The sequence below is a fragment of the Protopterus annectens genome, chromosome 9.part0 (assembly GCF_019279795.1).
Source record: "Protopterus annectens isolate FY-2018-M chromosome 9.part0, PAN1.0, whole genome shotgun sequence".
Classification (NCBI taxonomy): domain Eukaryota; kingdom Metazoa; phylum Chordata; order Ceratodontiformes; family Protopteridae; genus Protopterus; species Protopterus annectens.
In genome coordinates this window covers 1,412,225,301-1,412,241,730 of record NC_056743.1, presented here as the reverse complement: position 1 = coordinate 1,412,241,730, position 16,430 = coordinate 1,412,225,301, and the positions used below count along the sequence as shown (strand labels likewise).

Sequence of the window (16,430 nt, the reverse complement as noted above, 5' to 3'; positions counted from 1 at the left end):
AAGTCCTAACCATTTGTATGGCCCATTTATTTCAAGGTACATTTCAAGATACAATTCATTGCACTGCTCTGAACAGAGCCATCATCATCTTTTCCATAACCATTCTGCAAGCCATTCCATATCCCTCTGAAGGATCAGACCCTCACTTTCCACTAGTGTCTGCAAATACTGCCATATAGTATCTATCACAAACACAACAAAGGGTACCAGCAACTATTACCATTCAAGGGACTAGGTCTCAACCAATGCTGTTTGTTCCCTGTCAGTAAAAAAGTAATTCCTTCAAGATGCCATGCATATGCATATCATCTCAGCCAGCTTTCCTGTCAGCCTCCTTTGACTCACTAAGTCAGAAGTCTTAAAGAAATCCACATAAATGCCATGTACTGAACAGTCCTGGTCCAGTTTAGTTGTCATTCAGGTGAGAGTACTGGAATAAACAGTTAAATGTATTTTCTTAATGTCCAGTCTTAGCAAAAGCACTCCATTTTTTGAGTGATTTGTGAAATATAGCATGGTTTACTCTGGCTGCACTGCTGACGTGACATACAAAATTCCCATTTAGCATTTTTTGTTTCATGTTTTAGTTCGATTCATTTAACTTACGTACTTAGAACCCACATGTGTACCACTCTGTGTAAGTTGTCTATTAGCCATTTGGACATTTGATGTAGTATTTATTGTGTAAGTTAACTTATAGAACAGTATGAACTCTTATCATCTGGCAAACCACTGCTTTTTGGAAAGCCCCACTCCTACATGTATATTTTTAATGTTTTAAGTAGTGCCTTACATACTGTAATTCATTTTTCTTCTTTATTTCCTTTTATAATTATACACAAAACCTGCATTTACCTGAATTACTGTTATGTATCAATGTATGTAAATCTGTCACCTCTGTGTCCTCTCCTGGAGTCATCTAATAATAAGCAACTTACATCTACAGTACTTACCTGATTATCAAAAACTAATAAATTAATTATATATATATTATATAAAACAAATATGATAAAGATGGAGGGAGGGAGGAAAGAAGGAAAAAGAAAATACATTAATTCTGTGTAAACCACTAACCAAGTTTTGTAGATTCTTTTGTGGACCACAAAATGTCAACATATGTTACTACTCTTGTTCGCATGTACTGCATAATATATATTTTAAATGGTATACTTTTTTTAAATGGTATACCTTTTTGACTAATAATTATCTGTTTGACTACTGTTTGTTTTTCCATCTACAAGATCTGAACGATTTGAAATATAACTTTGGTGCCTGGTTCTGGATGAACTTCCTGTTTTACAGGTTTATAATGGTTTCATTCTAGATAATAAAGGAGTGATACAAAAATAGCATACTGTCCAGTCATAAATATCTTTGAACAATGCATATGAATATATCAGCAGCACAGTGCAACACAGTTCAAGTAAATGAAATAAATTCTCACAGACGTGGAATTTAGTAGTCCATTTCCATAAAGGATTGTACCCAACCCTACAGTTTGTAAGGCATTAAGTTCAATATCTCTTGGCACTTAGCATTAAGTACTGTATGTTTACTTAAGAACATCTTCATTACTAAAAATTAATAAATTGTATTTTGTTTACTGACATGTCCAATTAGACATTGCCAACTTTCATTGGTAGCCCAGGGAGACACATTGCAGTAGGTTACAGGTCAGACCAGATGGCAAGATGCACGCTAAATCAGATCCTGCATGCTGAAACAGTAAATGATCATAGTGTGTTGTTGGGATCTGTGCCTGTCACTGCCCCTCATTCAGCTTAATTTAGTATCTCCAAAGTTGACATACTTTGTAAAAAAATATATTTTGGTGGTAAGGGGTGAATTTCATTTTGAAACATTTGGGTCAGTCTGTGATGCGCAGTTTTCTTGAGCTACTGTCATTCATACAAATGTGATACCACTTTAACAAACACAGCACTGTAAAAACCAAGATGTAAGAAGTTATATTGTGGTGCTGACAAAAAGATTAAAATAACAAGGTATATACACAGCTGCAGTTAAAACAAGTATACTACAAATGCTGAAAGTACTACTACTACTACTACTGCTGCTGAGGATAACTTATGGAGAATTAAAATGCATTAGATATGAAACATATATATATATATATATATATATATATATATATATATATATATATAAAATTATGCAATATGGGTATGAAATAACATTACAATTAAATAATCACAGTAGTAAATCTGAAAGGTATTTCATGGAAACAAACCTGTATCACAGGCTTACTGTAAAATTTCTAGAAAACACCTGTAATAGACTCTGTAAAGCACTGATGAAATGACAGCATGATCTGTAATAAGAGGACTGCATGACTTTAGCAATTTATGGATTTTTTTTAACTTCAAATAATAGTGCATGGCAATTTCTTAACCGTATAATTTTGAAGCTACAGACTATATCATGCACCTTCTGTAGCCATGGTTAGATAAAACACAAGAACAGTATGCCTCTTTGAAATACAGTAAAGTAAGATAATTGCTTTACAAAGTTGGATACCATGTGAAAGATGGACTGTCCAAATATGCTTCTATTACAAAAAAGCTGCAAGATTTCATCTGTTTCATATTGTCTTTATGTGAATCACCTACTAGAGCAGCAGTATTGAAAAACAGACAAAATATCTTGGAACCTAAGTAGCATTCACAGATTTGCCACCTTTGCTAGAAAGAGATTCAGAGACCCTCAAAAATGTCAAATAAAATATACACCTCACCTGATGTGCGTCTGAAGTATTTTAGAAATCTCCAAGGTGTAACACCCTTAGACTGAATCAGTTCTTACTACTTAAAGCAGCTAAACAACCAAGTGTAAAGTTAGTAAACTTAAGTGACCACTCCCATTACAGGTTTGTCCAGATTTCAGCTGGGTAGATACTGTGAAGTAAATGGGATGTACATTAACAAGGACTACTCAACTGTCAGGCCCTAAACATGTGCTACCTGTTCCTCCTTCCAGCCCTGCCCCTTTTGAAAATAGTTTCCAGTTATTTCTGCTTTAATCAGAGCAGCACTGTTTTTATTTGCATTCCATGCTATAAGGGATAGTTTCACAATACATTATGAAAGATGCAAGGTATAAACTGGGAGAATAAGTTCCATATAATGTAGTAACACTGTGAAACATCAATTGTGTGTTCTGTAAACAGCAAAAAAAAAAAAAAAATAATAAAAAGCATGCTAACAGCACTCTGAAACACATACTAGGATTGTTTCCTTTCCCTATTTTTTTCTCATGTGTTTAGTTACTGATCCAAAAGGTAGAGAGTTGCTCTGGCCTTCTGTTACATAAAGGATTACTTGAATACTGAAAACTAGACATGACGTTATGCTTAGAGATGTTGTTAGGGCGGATAATGAGTTAGATATTTCAAATATGCTATTGCTTACTAACCAGTCCATATATACTTAGCATACAAGTAATGCACACTAAGTGATCACTTCAGCTATTTGGATTTAACAACAATAATTCAGTAAGTGTAAGGACTGGACTTTTTATTTTTAATACAAAATTGAAATTTGTCAGCAGTAAAGCTTTGTTTGCCTAGTTAAAAAAAATATTCAAAATGTGGAGCATTGCCTGACATATGAAATAACTAGGCAAAATATGGAACACTTACTGACAACTTCAACTAAGGAGCTCACACAGCCTGGTTATTAACTGTTTTGTCATTCTTAAGAAAAGTTCTTTAGATGAACTAATATGAATCAGTATTATTCAGAATTATTACACATGGATATTTGTAAAAAAAAAAATTCTTACCAACTGTGTTCCAAACTTTCTGTGTACAACAGCGTGGAACATGGAATTTTAAGACTCAAAATGTGGAAGATTCAGGACTCAGTGATTTTGCAAACATGTCAGAAATTCATCTAGGAACACCACTGAATATCTCTCTGGACATTTTTTTGACTATCTTTGTGATGACGTGAGGTATTTCCAGCTATGCCAGGAGAAGTAGGGCAGTGGATGTGTAACATATGCCAGTATAGCTAGCTGGAGTTTTGTAAAGAATTATATGTCATTGTATATCAATTTGTACAGATGCTTGCGTTGAAAAATGTATTTGTAAAGCTGCTTGTGTTAAAATGTACCAACAGTGTGTCCTGATGAACAGAAAAAGAAATACACTTGTATGTCAGACTGTTATAACTACTGAAATTAATATTGTAACAGAGGATACTGGAAGAGAAGAGGTTAAGCTCAGCTCCAGCTAACTTTGAAAAATAGTATGAAATTAAATTACTTAAATTTATGCCATAAAGATTGCATCTTACAGTTCTGATTTCAGCCAGAGATTAAATGTTTGTGACGGAGAATGCTTTATTAGCTCCTGTAGGAATAGTGGTAGCTTTTTTATTCTTTTATGACTTCCAGAAGCTGCAACGGATCTTAGCAAAGCTCTATGTGTGTATTTTATTGTCACATGTGTGCAAGATTCTGGGTCACTTGCTAGGAAAGGGGGTAGTATGGGAACCAGAAGTCAGATTACCAGATGTATGTGATTCTGTAATTCAGGGCAAAAATGATGTTTTGACACCAGATGAGACTAAAGTGTCAGAGCAGTCTGTTTTTTTTTGAAACTGAGATAGAAGTATATCTCACCCACTTCATCTTGCCTTGCTGTAGTAAGTGACCAGGGAATAGAAAGTGTTTAGATCAGTCAGGAAAATATAGTGAGATTAGCTAAGTACTATTTTTCTATATCTGTGTGATTCTATTCATCTGTGTTATTCTAATATTTCCTGTGGCTGAAACTCTGGTTTTTATTGTAAATAGATATGGGGGGGGGGGGGTTTAATAAAGCCTACATGTTTTTTTTTTACCATGTAGGCACTGTGCCACTCTGCTTACATGAAAGTAAGTAGGTTTGTGATTCAATAAGCACTGTTGGGCAGTGCGCATGCACACACCAACACAGGAAGTTCCGTAGCATGCAAATCACCTCATAAGCAGGTGAATCTCATGCAAATGAGGCAGGTAGAGTGATCCAGCAAGCAGATAGGCAGCCCTGCAGACCCCTTGTCAGTGTCTGTAGAGTACACATAAAACATCTGTATACAGGACTGTAGACAGACAAAAGGGCTGTAGAAATGTAGGTAGATAAACAGAAATGGCATAGCACACACAGATATGCATGAAACTATCCTCTGTGTGTTCCAAAAGTTACAGTAAATAGGTTAAAATATATTTTTTAAATAATCTGGGCATGTTTGCATGGTGCTCCGCAGTGGGCAAACATGCCTTATATAAAAAAAAAAGTGGAAAAATAAAAAAATAATATCATGAGACAGAAATGTATTACAGGACCCTGTGTGCAATATTTATAATGGTACATTGGTGCTGTTGCTAACATGGTAGAGCTTGGAAGCATGTAGTATCCAGGTTGTGAGCACAGATCCCTGTGCAAATGAATAGCATAATGGGGTAATTGTGTCCGCAGATCCCCTCCATGTAGGCAGAGATCTGTGTTGGTGTCCACAGAAGAGGTAGCTGACATTGGGAGAGGGTGAGTCCACTAACTTCGAGCTGATTGGTGCATAGCTGCCTAACACCTTTCTCTTCATAAAAGAAACACAGGTTTTAAGTCCCAGATCCTGGATCACATAGACATGGGTGATCTTGAAGGAGACATCCCGAATATCCTGGAGAAACAGGAACTCATGTGGCAATTAAAGCTGAACTCTTTTAGAAAGCCTGGACTAAACTACTACTGTTCAATTAAAAGTGCACTGGAACTTAGAAAATTGCCACATTCTTTACATGATTAATTGTTATTTAATTTTTTTTTCTACAAATTGGTTTTAAATACCATTTTAAATCATTTGAAATTTAAGTGTATATTTTGTTTCCATCATCATACATATATATATATATATATATATATATATATATATATATATATATATATATATATATATATATATATATATATATATATTTTTCTGGTTCTCTTTTTTCCACTTTATTCAAAATGATGGTAATAACAATACTAACTAATTATACAATTATATAGGTTTTTAGGGTTCTTGTACACAGACCTGAAGAAGTCTAGAATGACGAAAGTGATCTTTGTTAACAATAGGCTATGAAAATAGAAACTGATTTTTACATGCAAAATGTATATGTGTATATTTATATATAATTTTTGATCGCAAAATGAACTAAGGTTGATATATTTCCAGCCATGTAGTATATTGCCTTGTATAAAATCACAGACTTAATAATTTAGTTAAATAAGATGTACCATTAAAATACATTAGGGCTATATATTATTATGACAGCTACTAGGTAGGGCAGGACCAGCTCGAATGTCACACTGATGGGGGAAGGGATGTGAATTTAACATGTGTACCAATAACACTTTGTTTTACAGCACAATAAACCACTCCCATGCCTGATAAAAAGTATATATATATTTAGAAAGCTTGTGAGGAAATTATTACTCTATTTTTGTTTTACTTGGATCGCTTGTCTGTGTACTTAATAAAGGATTTTCGACTGGAAACAGACTGCCTGCCTTGCTTGGATTACTTTCGAATACTTAGTAATGCTGTAGAATTATATATTTTCTATTATTACTTTTTGACTTGACGAGTTTACGTTTGCTACTTCTACTACTATTGTCTGATCTGATTAATATACAGTGATTAACTAGAAATATATGGACTGAAAATCTTCCACACAGAAAAGTTTCTTACAATGTTTTGTTTTTAGACCCACTACACTTTAGTGGGTTGTTTTGAGACTTCGGGGATACCACGGAGATTACTTGTTTTTCATACACCCTACAATCTGATTTTTCCCACATATTCTGCAACCATTGGAGTACAAACTCGGGAATTTTAACTGAAAGAATGCTAGGGGCTGCTGCAGGTCTGCTACATTTGTATGTGTTAGATGCTGAAGTCAATGCTGCTGCTGCTGACAAAAGGGCTAGGCAGAGAAGGAGAAGAGTGTTCAGGCCCAGGGTAACATTCTAGGAGCTACATGAGCTGGAGATTGTAGAGTGCTACAGGGTGGACAGGGACATACTACAAGAACTCACTGAGCTCTGCTGGCCTCAGCTCAGACCCAGACCCAACAGAGGGGAACCCATCTCAGTGGAAATGAAATATGTGTAGCCCTTAGGATAATAGCCACAGGTACCTTGCAAAGACCAACTGGGGACATGATGGGGGTCTAACAGGCATCAGCATCCAGGGTACTCCACCAGTTCCTGGATGCCATGCTACCACATGCCAGCGAGCACATATATTTTCCCATCACGCCCTGAGGTGAGGACCAACAATATGCCACACTTCTACCATGTAGCACACTACCCTGAGGTATTGGGTGCCATAGATTGCACTCCTGTACACATCAAGGCACCACCCGGTGAGGAGGGTCGAATCTACATCAACCACAAGGGGTACCACTCCATCAACTGCTAGGTCATGTGCATATCATGAATGTGTTTGCTGGCAACCCTGGCAGCTATCACAACTCCCACATTTGGCATGTATCATAGCTGTAAAAGATGTTTGCTAGGGGGGACATCCCACATGACGTTTTAGTGGGGGATGCTGGCTACATACTAGAACTGTGGATTATGACACCCATCAGAAATGCACATACACACACACACACACACACACACACACACACACACACACACACATGGAAAAATGCCATAATGAGGCACACACAGAAATTAGGAACATCATAGAGCATGTATTTGGGTTGCTGAAGTCACGGTTCTTGTGTCTCAATATAGCTGGTGGAGCTGTGTAGTACTCTCCAGCTACATGTGCACATATGTTCACAGTATGTGCCATGCTACACAATATGATCCTGTGGAATTAGCTGCAGCAGGATCAGCATAGGGAAGGGATACACAGCCTTCCACCAGTGCCTAGGTCACCACAGCTACACTCACAGGAGGACTCAGAGGAGGAGCCCCCTGATGATGTCCCTGTAGGCAGATGTAGGCATCCCCAGTATGCCCTGGCATTGGCTAAGAGACAATGCGTAGGATATTCACTGACAACCTAGGAACCTAGGGCCTGACACCTTACTCCTTCTCATATACATATATTAAAATAGCTGATGCCAGGCAACCCATGCAACCTGTACCTAGCCATGTATTGGCTGTTTACCACTTGCATCATACAGAGTCAGCCTTGAACTACAGTTCTGTGAACTGCTGCATTTTCAAGGTAAACCTCTAACCAACACACTAATTGTAAGGATTACTATAATAAAGTATCATATGTATGGATCTGCTGCTGTTATGCAAGGAAATATAGTGGGCTATTTGGTCAGATTTACCATCCACATGGGACTACTGATACCCAGTCAAATAGAAAGTGTTCCTTAATTTTCACTAGGCCTCATGGTTGAAATATTCATGACATCAGGCCAGGGAGATGTTAAACAGCAGGCACACATGATATTTGAACTACTGTCTATCCAGCTGATCATGTGCTGTTGCTCCCCACCCCCCAACACAGTTGTGTACCCATATAACTGCTTTAACAGAAAATCAACTATGGTATATCAGTGGACCAAGCAATCTCAGGGCTGTAACATAGACATCACTCACACATTGTATGTCTCTCTTCATGCAGGATAACAGTGTACATGTGTATGCTGTTTTGCTGTTGATTGTGTTATGAATGATCCCTCTCTGTCTAGCGAGCTGTGTGGCTCAGTGGACTAGGGAAGCTAGAATGGGTGATGGTGTTGATGGTTCTAATCTGGAATTACTCACATATCTTGTATGTAAGGTAGTAGTATGTTGGTGTTTTCACAGAATGTCATACCTCCTAACCTCTTAGTGCAAGAAATCTGGACAAAGCCAGAAAGATTGGGAGGACAAAGGCCCAAACATAGGGGCAGATTTTAAATATTGGTCAAATAAACCTAGACAGTTGCTGGAATTAAAGGTGTTGCATTAGTACATATTTTCTGAAGGATATAAAGTCTGACACACAATTGTTTGTCTGTAGTTAGTAGAATATATTGATGTCAACATTCAATAAAGCACCAGAAGACCACAGATGTGTGAGGAACAGATCAAACATATGAGGCAAAACTCTAGACATTCTGTGAAAATCAGAATGGTTGAGAGGTATCCAGACTGTCAGTCTGCTGGTGGTGTAACATTACCAACTTCAGTCACACATTAAGTACAACAGACAGCTGGGGGATGCTGTGGACATTTTGAGTGAAGTGCAGTACTGCAGTAACAGGGGTGGATGTTAGTGTCTGTAACATATAAAATCCTGGACTGGAATACAGGTAGGTGTGGCCTGGAGTCACAGTATAAGTGATGACAGTCCCACTGGGCATGCCCGTACACTTAGTAAACATGAGCGCAATTATGTTGGCCCTGTTATGTATAAATGTCTATACATACAGACATATATGTATACATATCCATCTGTCAGTAACTCTCTCACATGCATAGTATATTTATATATATATATATATATATATATATATATAAATGATACACAGACATCCCCTATATATCTACATAACATATATACATATCATACACACACACAGCTACATTTACATATATACATCCCTATTATAAACTGTTGTCCAAGGGTAAAAAGAAAAAATTCCAAATTGGAAAAACTCCTTCCTTAGCCTCAACAAGCACACTAGATTACTAGTGAAAACCTCCAAAGCCAATTATGAGTTGAAACTAGCCTCCAAAATAAAGGGAAACCACAAGTCCTTCTTCAGTTATGTCAGGAACCTCCATGGAAAAGCCCAGGTTTGTTCCAAATTAGTACTTAATGGTACCACTTACACTGATCCTGTTAACTTAGCCAACCTGCTAGTTGATAGGTTCAGTGCTAACTTCACCCCTATCCCCTCCAAAGGCCCATTTGACATCCCCAATACTTTTCCCACACCTCACATCTCTGTAGGTCAAGTGTTAAAGGTCCTATCCAAGGCAAAGAACACAGCTTCCATGGGACCTGATAGTATCCCAGGCTGTATTCTGCACCATCTCCAGCAAGAACTAGCTTCACCATTGAGCACCCTATTCAACCACAGCTTAATTACAGCTTCATTCCAGCAGATGGGAGAACTGTCATTGCCATCCCTTTGCACAAAGGTAGTGCCAATACTGACCCTGGAAACTATCGCCCCATTAGCTTGACAAGTCTGATCTGTAAAGCCATAGAGTGTATTATTATGGATCTCATAAACAAGGACATAGGTAATCTCCAATTACTTGACCCCACCCAGTTCAGATTCGTCAGGGGCAGATCTTGCCTACTGAACCTGAATGACTTCTTTGAGACTGTCACCAAGGCCTTGGATGAGGGAAAGTCAGTACATACACCTTACACACATATATATATATATATATTTGACTTGGCCAAGGCCTTTGACACAACCCCCCACTCGGGCATCATTGAAAAGCTAATATAACTTGGTGTAAATCCCTATCTTGTCAGGTGGGTGGCCAAATAGGTGCCACCCTGTTCCGACAGCAGACCTGTGACTAATGGTGTTCCCCAGGGATCTGTCCTGGGACCCCTACTGTTTGGCATCTACTTCTCAGAGGTTCAGGCAAAGACAAAGGGTCTGTGGCTGATCAAGTTTGTGGATGACTGTAAGTTGGGTGCTGTTACTGACTCTCCAAATGATGTTAACAAACTGCAAGAGGGTCTCACAGCTACAAATAACTGGTGTCAAAGCCATGACCTTAAGTTAAAAGCAAAAAAATGTATTATCATACCATATGGAAAAAACACAGCCCCATCTGATTACCACATCAATGGCAACCCCCAAAGCACACAATCTGTGATGAGAGACCTGGGTACTCAGGTTGACAACAATCTCACTTTCGACTAACGTGGTGGCAGTGGTCAGAAAAGCTGTTTACTTGGTTCATCTCATAAGTAAAGGGATTACATTCAGAAAAAAGGCGGTTATTACCTCTCTGTACTCCTCTCTCATTAGGCCTATAATTGACTATAATGCCCCATTTGGTACAGTATGTATCTCTCCAAATACCTGCACCAATTGGAAAGACCACAGAAATACCTCACAAAGAGAATCCATGGCCTCTAACATATGTCCTTTGTGGACAGGCTCAAATCACTATCACTCTACTCAGTATCATATAGATTGTACAGAGGTGATCTGTGTCTCACCTACAAGTCAATATCAGACCCTGCACTACTAGAGATGCTCCGTATCCATAAGTCTAACTCCTTGTGCATTACCCCCTCTATAGGCCTAAATCTAATATGTGACATCAACAAAACCTGCTGGAGAGACAGGTTTGTCTCCCAGAGGGTGCCTCATCTCTGGAATAGACTTTTCATACATGTCAAACAGAGTACTTCGCTAACTCTCTTCAAGCGCAACCTTAATGATTGAATGGGAAAACACAAATTTGTCCCAACGGTTCCACCTTTGTCTCTCGTTAACAGGGGTGACAGATGCTGACTAAGGGTTCTGTTTTTGGAGATAATCTCTTGGCTAGGCTTGCAAGGCCCCCAGGGCCATTCACCTAGTAACCTCCTATGATCCTATGATATACAGAAATATGCGTGTGGATATCTGAATTGTCCAACATACCCTAATAATGGTGAGTAAACTGCACTATCACACAGCTGTAATGTTGCTCTAAGGATTCAAACTAAGGGTGCAACAGTACACAATCCACTTACCTACAGACCCCTATGCTTGATGGATGTCATCACATAGACAGACACAGGTGAGCAATGCACGTATGGACAGGGCACATTGTCCTTGCCCACAGTGTCACCTATCTAACTGCAAACAGCCACATATGGCCATACTGGTAACTGTACACACATAGCTAGGATAACAGCAGTTATCTCATTGCTAGGTTACTAGATGCAGATAACAGTATGAACCATTATCACTTTGCAGGCCACAGATGCTGTTCAACACAAGCCTTGTTTGTGTAATGCACAAGTACTGTGCCTGCAATCACATATATAATAAACTTAATCTGTGGAGGATGCAATCAATACTGTGAACTAGAGTGTATAAGTCCAGATAGGTAGGGGTTCTAATCTCACTTCAGCCGACTTGGGGTGTGTGTGTGTGTGTGTGTGTGTGTGTGTGTGTGTGTGTGTGTGTGTGTGTGTGTGTGTGTGTAAGTATATACAGTACCCCTGAAAAACAATGGACATGTCCTCATAGACTATCCAGCAGCAAAGGTTATGTACTTTTTGGACCCATAACTTGCTGCTGGCTTTCAAACTGCCCTCTTCTACAAGGCCTGATGATATCAGCCACCTTAAGTCAACCAGCTGACAGTGTAGTATTAGACATAAGCCGTGGCGCATGTGATAAATACTGTGAACTATAGTGTATAAGATTAAAAAGGTAGAGGTTCTAATCTCACTACAGCCCACTTGGTGTGTGTGTATATCCCTGCAAAACAATGGACATGCCCTCATGTGCTATCCAACAGCAATGGTTATGCACTTTTTGGCCCTGTAACTTGCTGCTGGCTTCTAAACTGCTGTCTCCTACAAGGCCTGATGATGTCAGCCACCTTAAGACTACCAGCTGAGACTGCAGTATTAGATGTAAGCCATGGCACATGCGATAAGTACTGTGAACTATAGTATATAAGCCTAGATGGGTAGGGGTTCTAATCTCACTGCAGCCCACTTGGTGTGTGTGTGTGTGTGTGTGTGTGTGTGTGTGTGTGTGTGTGTGTGTGTGTGTGTGTGTGTGTGTGTGTGTGTGTGTGCGTGTGAATGTATCCCCTGCAAAACAATCGACTTGTACTATCCAGCAGCAATGGTTATGCACTCTTTGGGCCTGTAACTTGCTGCTGGCTTCCAAGCTGCCCACTTCTAGCCTGCAAAGCAATGGACATGCCCTCATGGGCTATCCAGCAGCAATGGTTATGCACTTTTTGGCCCCATAACTTGCTGCTGGCTTCCAAACTACCCTCTTCTACCCCTTTAAAACAATGAACATGCAGTGATGGGCTATACAGCAACAATGGTTATGCACTTTTAGGCCTGTACCTTGCTGCCGGCTTCCAAAGTGCTCTCTTCTACCCTTGTAAAACAATGGACATGCCTTCAAGAGCTATCCAGCAGCAATGGCTATGCACAATTTGGGTCCATAGCATGCTGCTGGCTTACAAACTGCCCTCTTCTACAAGGCTTGATGATGTCAGCCACATTAAGTGTGTGTGTGTGTGTGTGTGTGTGTGTGTGTGTGTGTGTGTGTGTGTGTGTGTGTGGGTATATATATATATATATATATATATATATATATATATATATATATATAAATAATTATCTTCTTGTGGCTGTTCACATTAGGGGTCGCCACAGCAGATCACCTGTTTCCATTTCTTCCTGTCCTCTGCATCTTGCTCTGTCACACCAACCACCTGCATGTCCTCTCTCACCACATCCATAAACCTTATCTTAGGCCTTCCTCTTTTCCTGTTACCTGGTAGCTTCATCCTTAGCATCTTTTTCCCAATATACTCAGCATCCCTCCTCAGCACATGTCCAAACCAACATAATCGTGCCTCTCTGGCTTTGTCTCCAAACCTTCCAACCTGGGCTGACCCTCTAATATACTTATTCCTAATCTTGTCCACCCTTGTCACACCCAGTGCAAATTTTAACATCTTTAATTCTGCCACATCCAGCTCAAACTCCTGCCTTTTTGTCAATGTCACTGTCTCCAACCCATATAACATAGCTGGTCTCACTACCCTCTTGTAGACCTTCCCTTTCACTCTTACAGGTACTTGTCTGTCACAAATCACTCCTGACACTCTTCTCCACCCACTCCATCCTGCCTGTACTCTCTTCTTCACCTCTCTTCCACACTCACCATTACTCTGAACTATTGACCCCAAGTATTTAAACTCATACCCCTGCAAAATAATGGACATGCCCTCATGGGCTATCCAGCAGTAATGGTTATACACTTTTTGGGCTTGTATCTTGTGGCTGGGTTCCAAACTGCCCTCTTCTACAAGGCCTGATGATGACAGCTACCTTAAGACTACCAGCTGACAGGGTAGTGTTAGACATAAGCCATGGTGCATGGATACATATTGTGAACTATACTTTATAAGTTTAGAGAGGTAGGGGTTCTAATCTCACTCCACCCAACATGGTGTGTGTGTGTGTGTGTGTGTGTGTGTGTGTGTGTGTCCCCATATGGCATACATATGATAACCTTTGTAACTTAGAAATAGTTAGGATTTTGCATCATATTACTTGTACTGGTTGATGTGCCCCCCCCCAAATGATTGACCACAACAAGGCTTGCTGATATCAATAAGCATTATATGTTCTAAACTGATAGTGCTAGCAGACATGAGTTGTGTGTTATGCATCAGGTACTGTGATCTGTAGTGTGTACCAGTACATAGGTAAGTGTTCTAATCTACATACAGCCAACTTGCAGTATGTGTGCGCCTTGGCATGTCCTGTATGCAGTGAGTGGAAGTGGTGCAAGCCTGAATGTGTCCATGTATGTATGTGAGGCTGTTACAGCAGTATACATCATGTTATGAAACCTAAGGACATATGAACTTAACTAGCTTAATGGCCATACAGCCCTCACAATCAGAGACATCTGTATATCCCTTGGTACTGGACCAGCACATATTGCCCCAGTCGAAGAGGGACTCAGGCAGATGCCGTGTGTTGAGATGACAGCACCCAAATGATAGACCACAACAAGGCTTGCTGATATCAACAAGCATTATATGTTCTAAACTGATAGTGCTAGCAGACATGAGTTGTGTTGTATGCATCAGGTACTGTGATCTGTAGTATGTACTAGTACATAGGTAAGTGTTCTAATCTACATACAGCCAACTTGCACTATGTGTGTGCCTTGGCATGTCCTGCATGCAGTGAGTGGAAGCGGTGCTAGCCTGAATGTGGCCATGTTTGTGTGTGAGGGTGTTACAGCAGTGTACATAATGTTATGGAGCCAAAGAACATGTGAACATAACTAGCATAATGGCCATACAGCCCTCACAATCAGAGACATCTGTATACCCCTTGCTGCAGGACTAGCACATATTGCCCCAGTCCATGAGAGACTTAGGCAGATACCATGTGTTAAGATGACGGCCGCCCAGCCAATCAAACAGATGGCATGCATTGAGGTGCACTGAGGTGTTTTGTCTACCATTAGGCAGGGTCTGTTTCAAGGGTGTGTTTATGTCTGCTAGCAAATGTCTATCACAAGCATGTAGTACTAATGTCACATAATAGGTTAATTCCTTACAGTGAGTCATCCATCTACTATGCTCCCTACAGGTAGGCAGCATATGGACTCCAGCAGGGTCACACCTTGCCCTGTAGCTGACCTTATCACCAATTATGAATGCATGAGTATGCTGACCAGTGCCACTGTCCTTGGTAGACTATCATACAGATTTGAACCTATGGAGCCATGCACGTATACTGCTGTACCTTGCTGAAGTCATATTTCTGCTGTGCTGCCATGCCAGGCCATGCTTTGCCACTTCACTGCCACCATGTGTCCATAGGTTATCCCCTCAGACTCCTCAAACAGAAACATACACAGGTCCTTGACATACCTGTCATTGTGGAACAATACCTCCAGTACAACGTCATACAACATAAGGTCCACAAAAGTATGTTGCATACTCATAACACATGCCAGAATACAGTGCATGTTGGTGACCATCACAAATGGCATGGCAGAACAATACTGTATTACACAAGTACATGTCAAGTAATATAGTCACCCTGTGCATCAGACACATAGTTTCATTTTCCTGCATTGATGAGAAGGATGACAGGGATGTGGCACAGTTATAATCACTTGCACAGGGTATTGTGTGAGGGTCCTGGAGAACTAGACTGGCCTAAATGATTGACAGCATGTGTGTGAGTCAGGAAGGGGAGCGGGTTAGATGGACCATGGACAGGTGCCGTGTGTGTATGCAGGTGACCTGCATGTAACAGTGGTGTGTGAGTGTGTGAGTGTACACAGTCAAGCTTAGTGCTAGCCCTACACATGTGTATGTTGGACAGCTTTGGACCATAAATGGTAGAGTTGACAGTTCACCGTCACTGGCCCTGAACACAAGAACTGGCTCTGCCAGGAGTTGCACTGGCACCACCATGCCCAAGGTCAGATGCAGTGCTAGTACCTGACAGTGACTGCTGTCTGCCGGGGCCATGTTCCCCACGGGACTGCCTAGAACCATGTGCCCATGGCCTGCCATGTCGTGGTGTGGACAGCACACTTCCCTCTGTAGCTCTGGATGTACTGCCACTATGGGAGCGTAACTATGCATGGCCCTGTGGAATGTCAGCAAATCGTGTTGCTGACTTATGTCCATGGATCCGATGCCCAACTCCAACCAGATGTTC

The 16,430-nt window shown here is 40.2% G+C and overlaps 1 protein-coding gene across 1 annotated transcript in view; it reads right to left on the bottom strand.

The window, feature by feature from the left end:
* The window catches only part of LOC122810689 (P2Y purinoceptor 1-like), a 123,616-nt gene that overhangs the window by 100,159 nt on the left and 7,027 nt on the right, over positions 1–16,430 (bottom strand). The window contains exon 2 of the mRNA XM_044082259.1: positions 2,753–2,815. Coding sequence (XP_043938194.1) covers positions 2,753–2,815 — 63 coding nt within the window. The remainder of the gene's footprint in view (positions 1–2,752; positions 2,816–16,430) is intronic.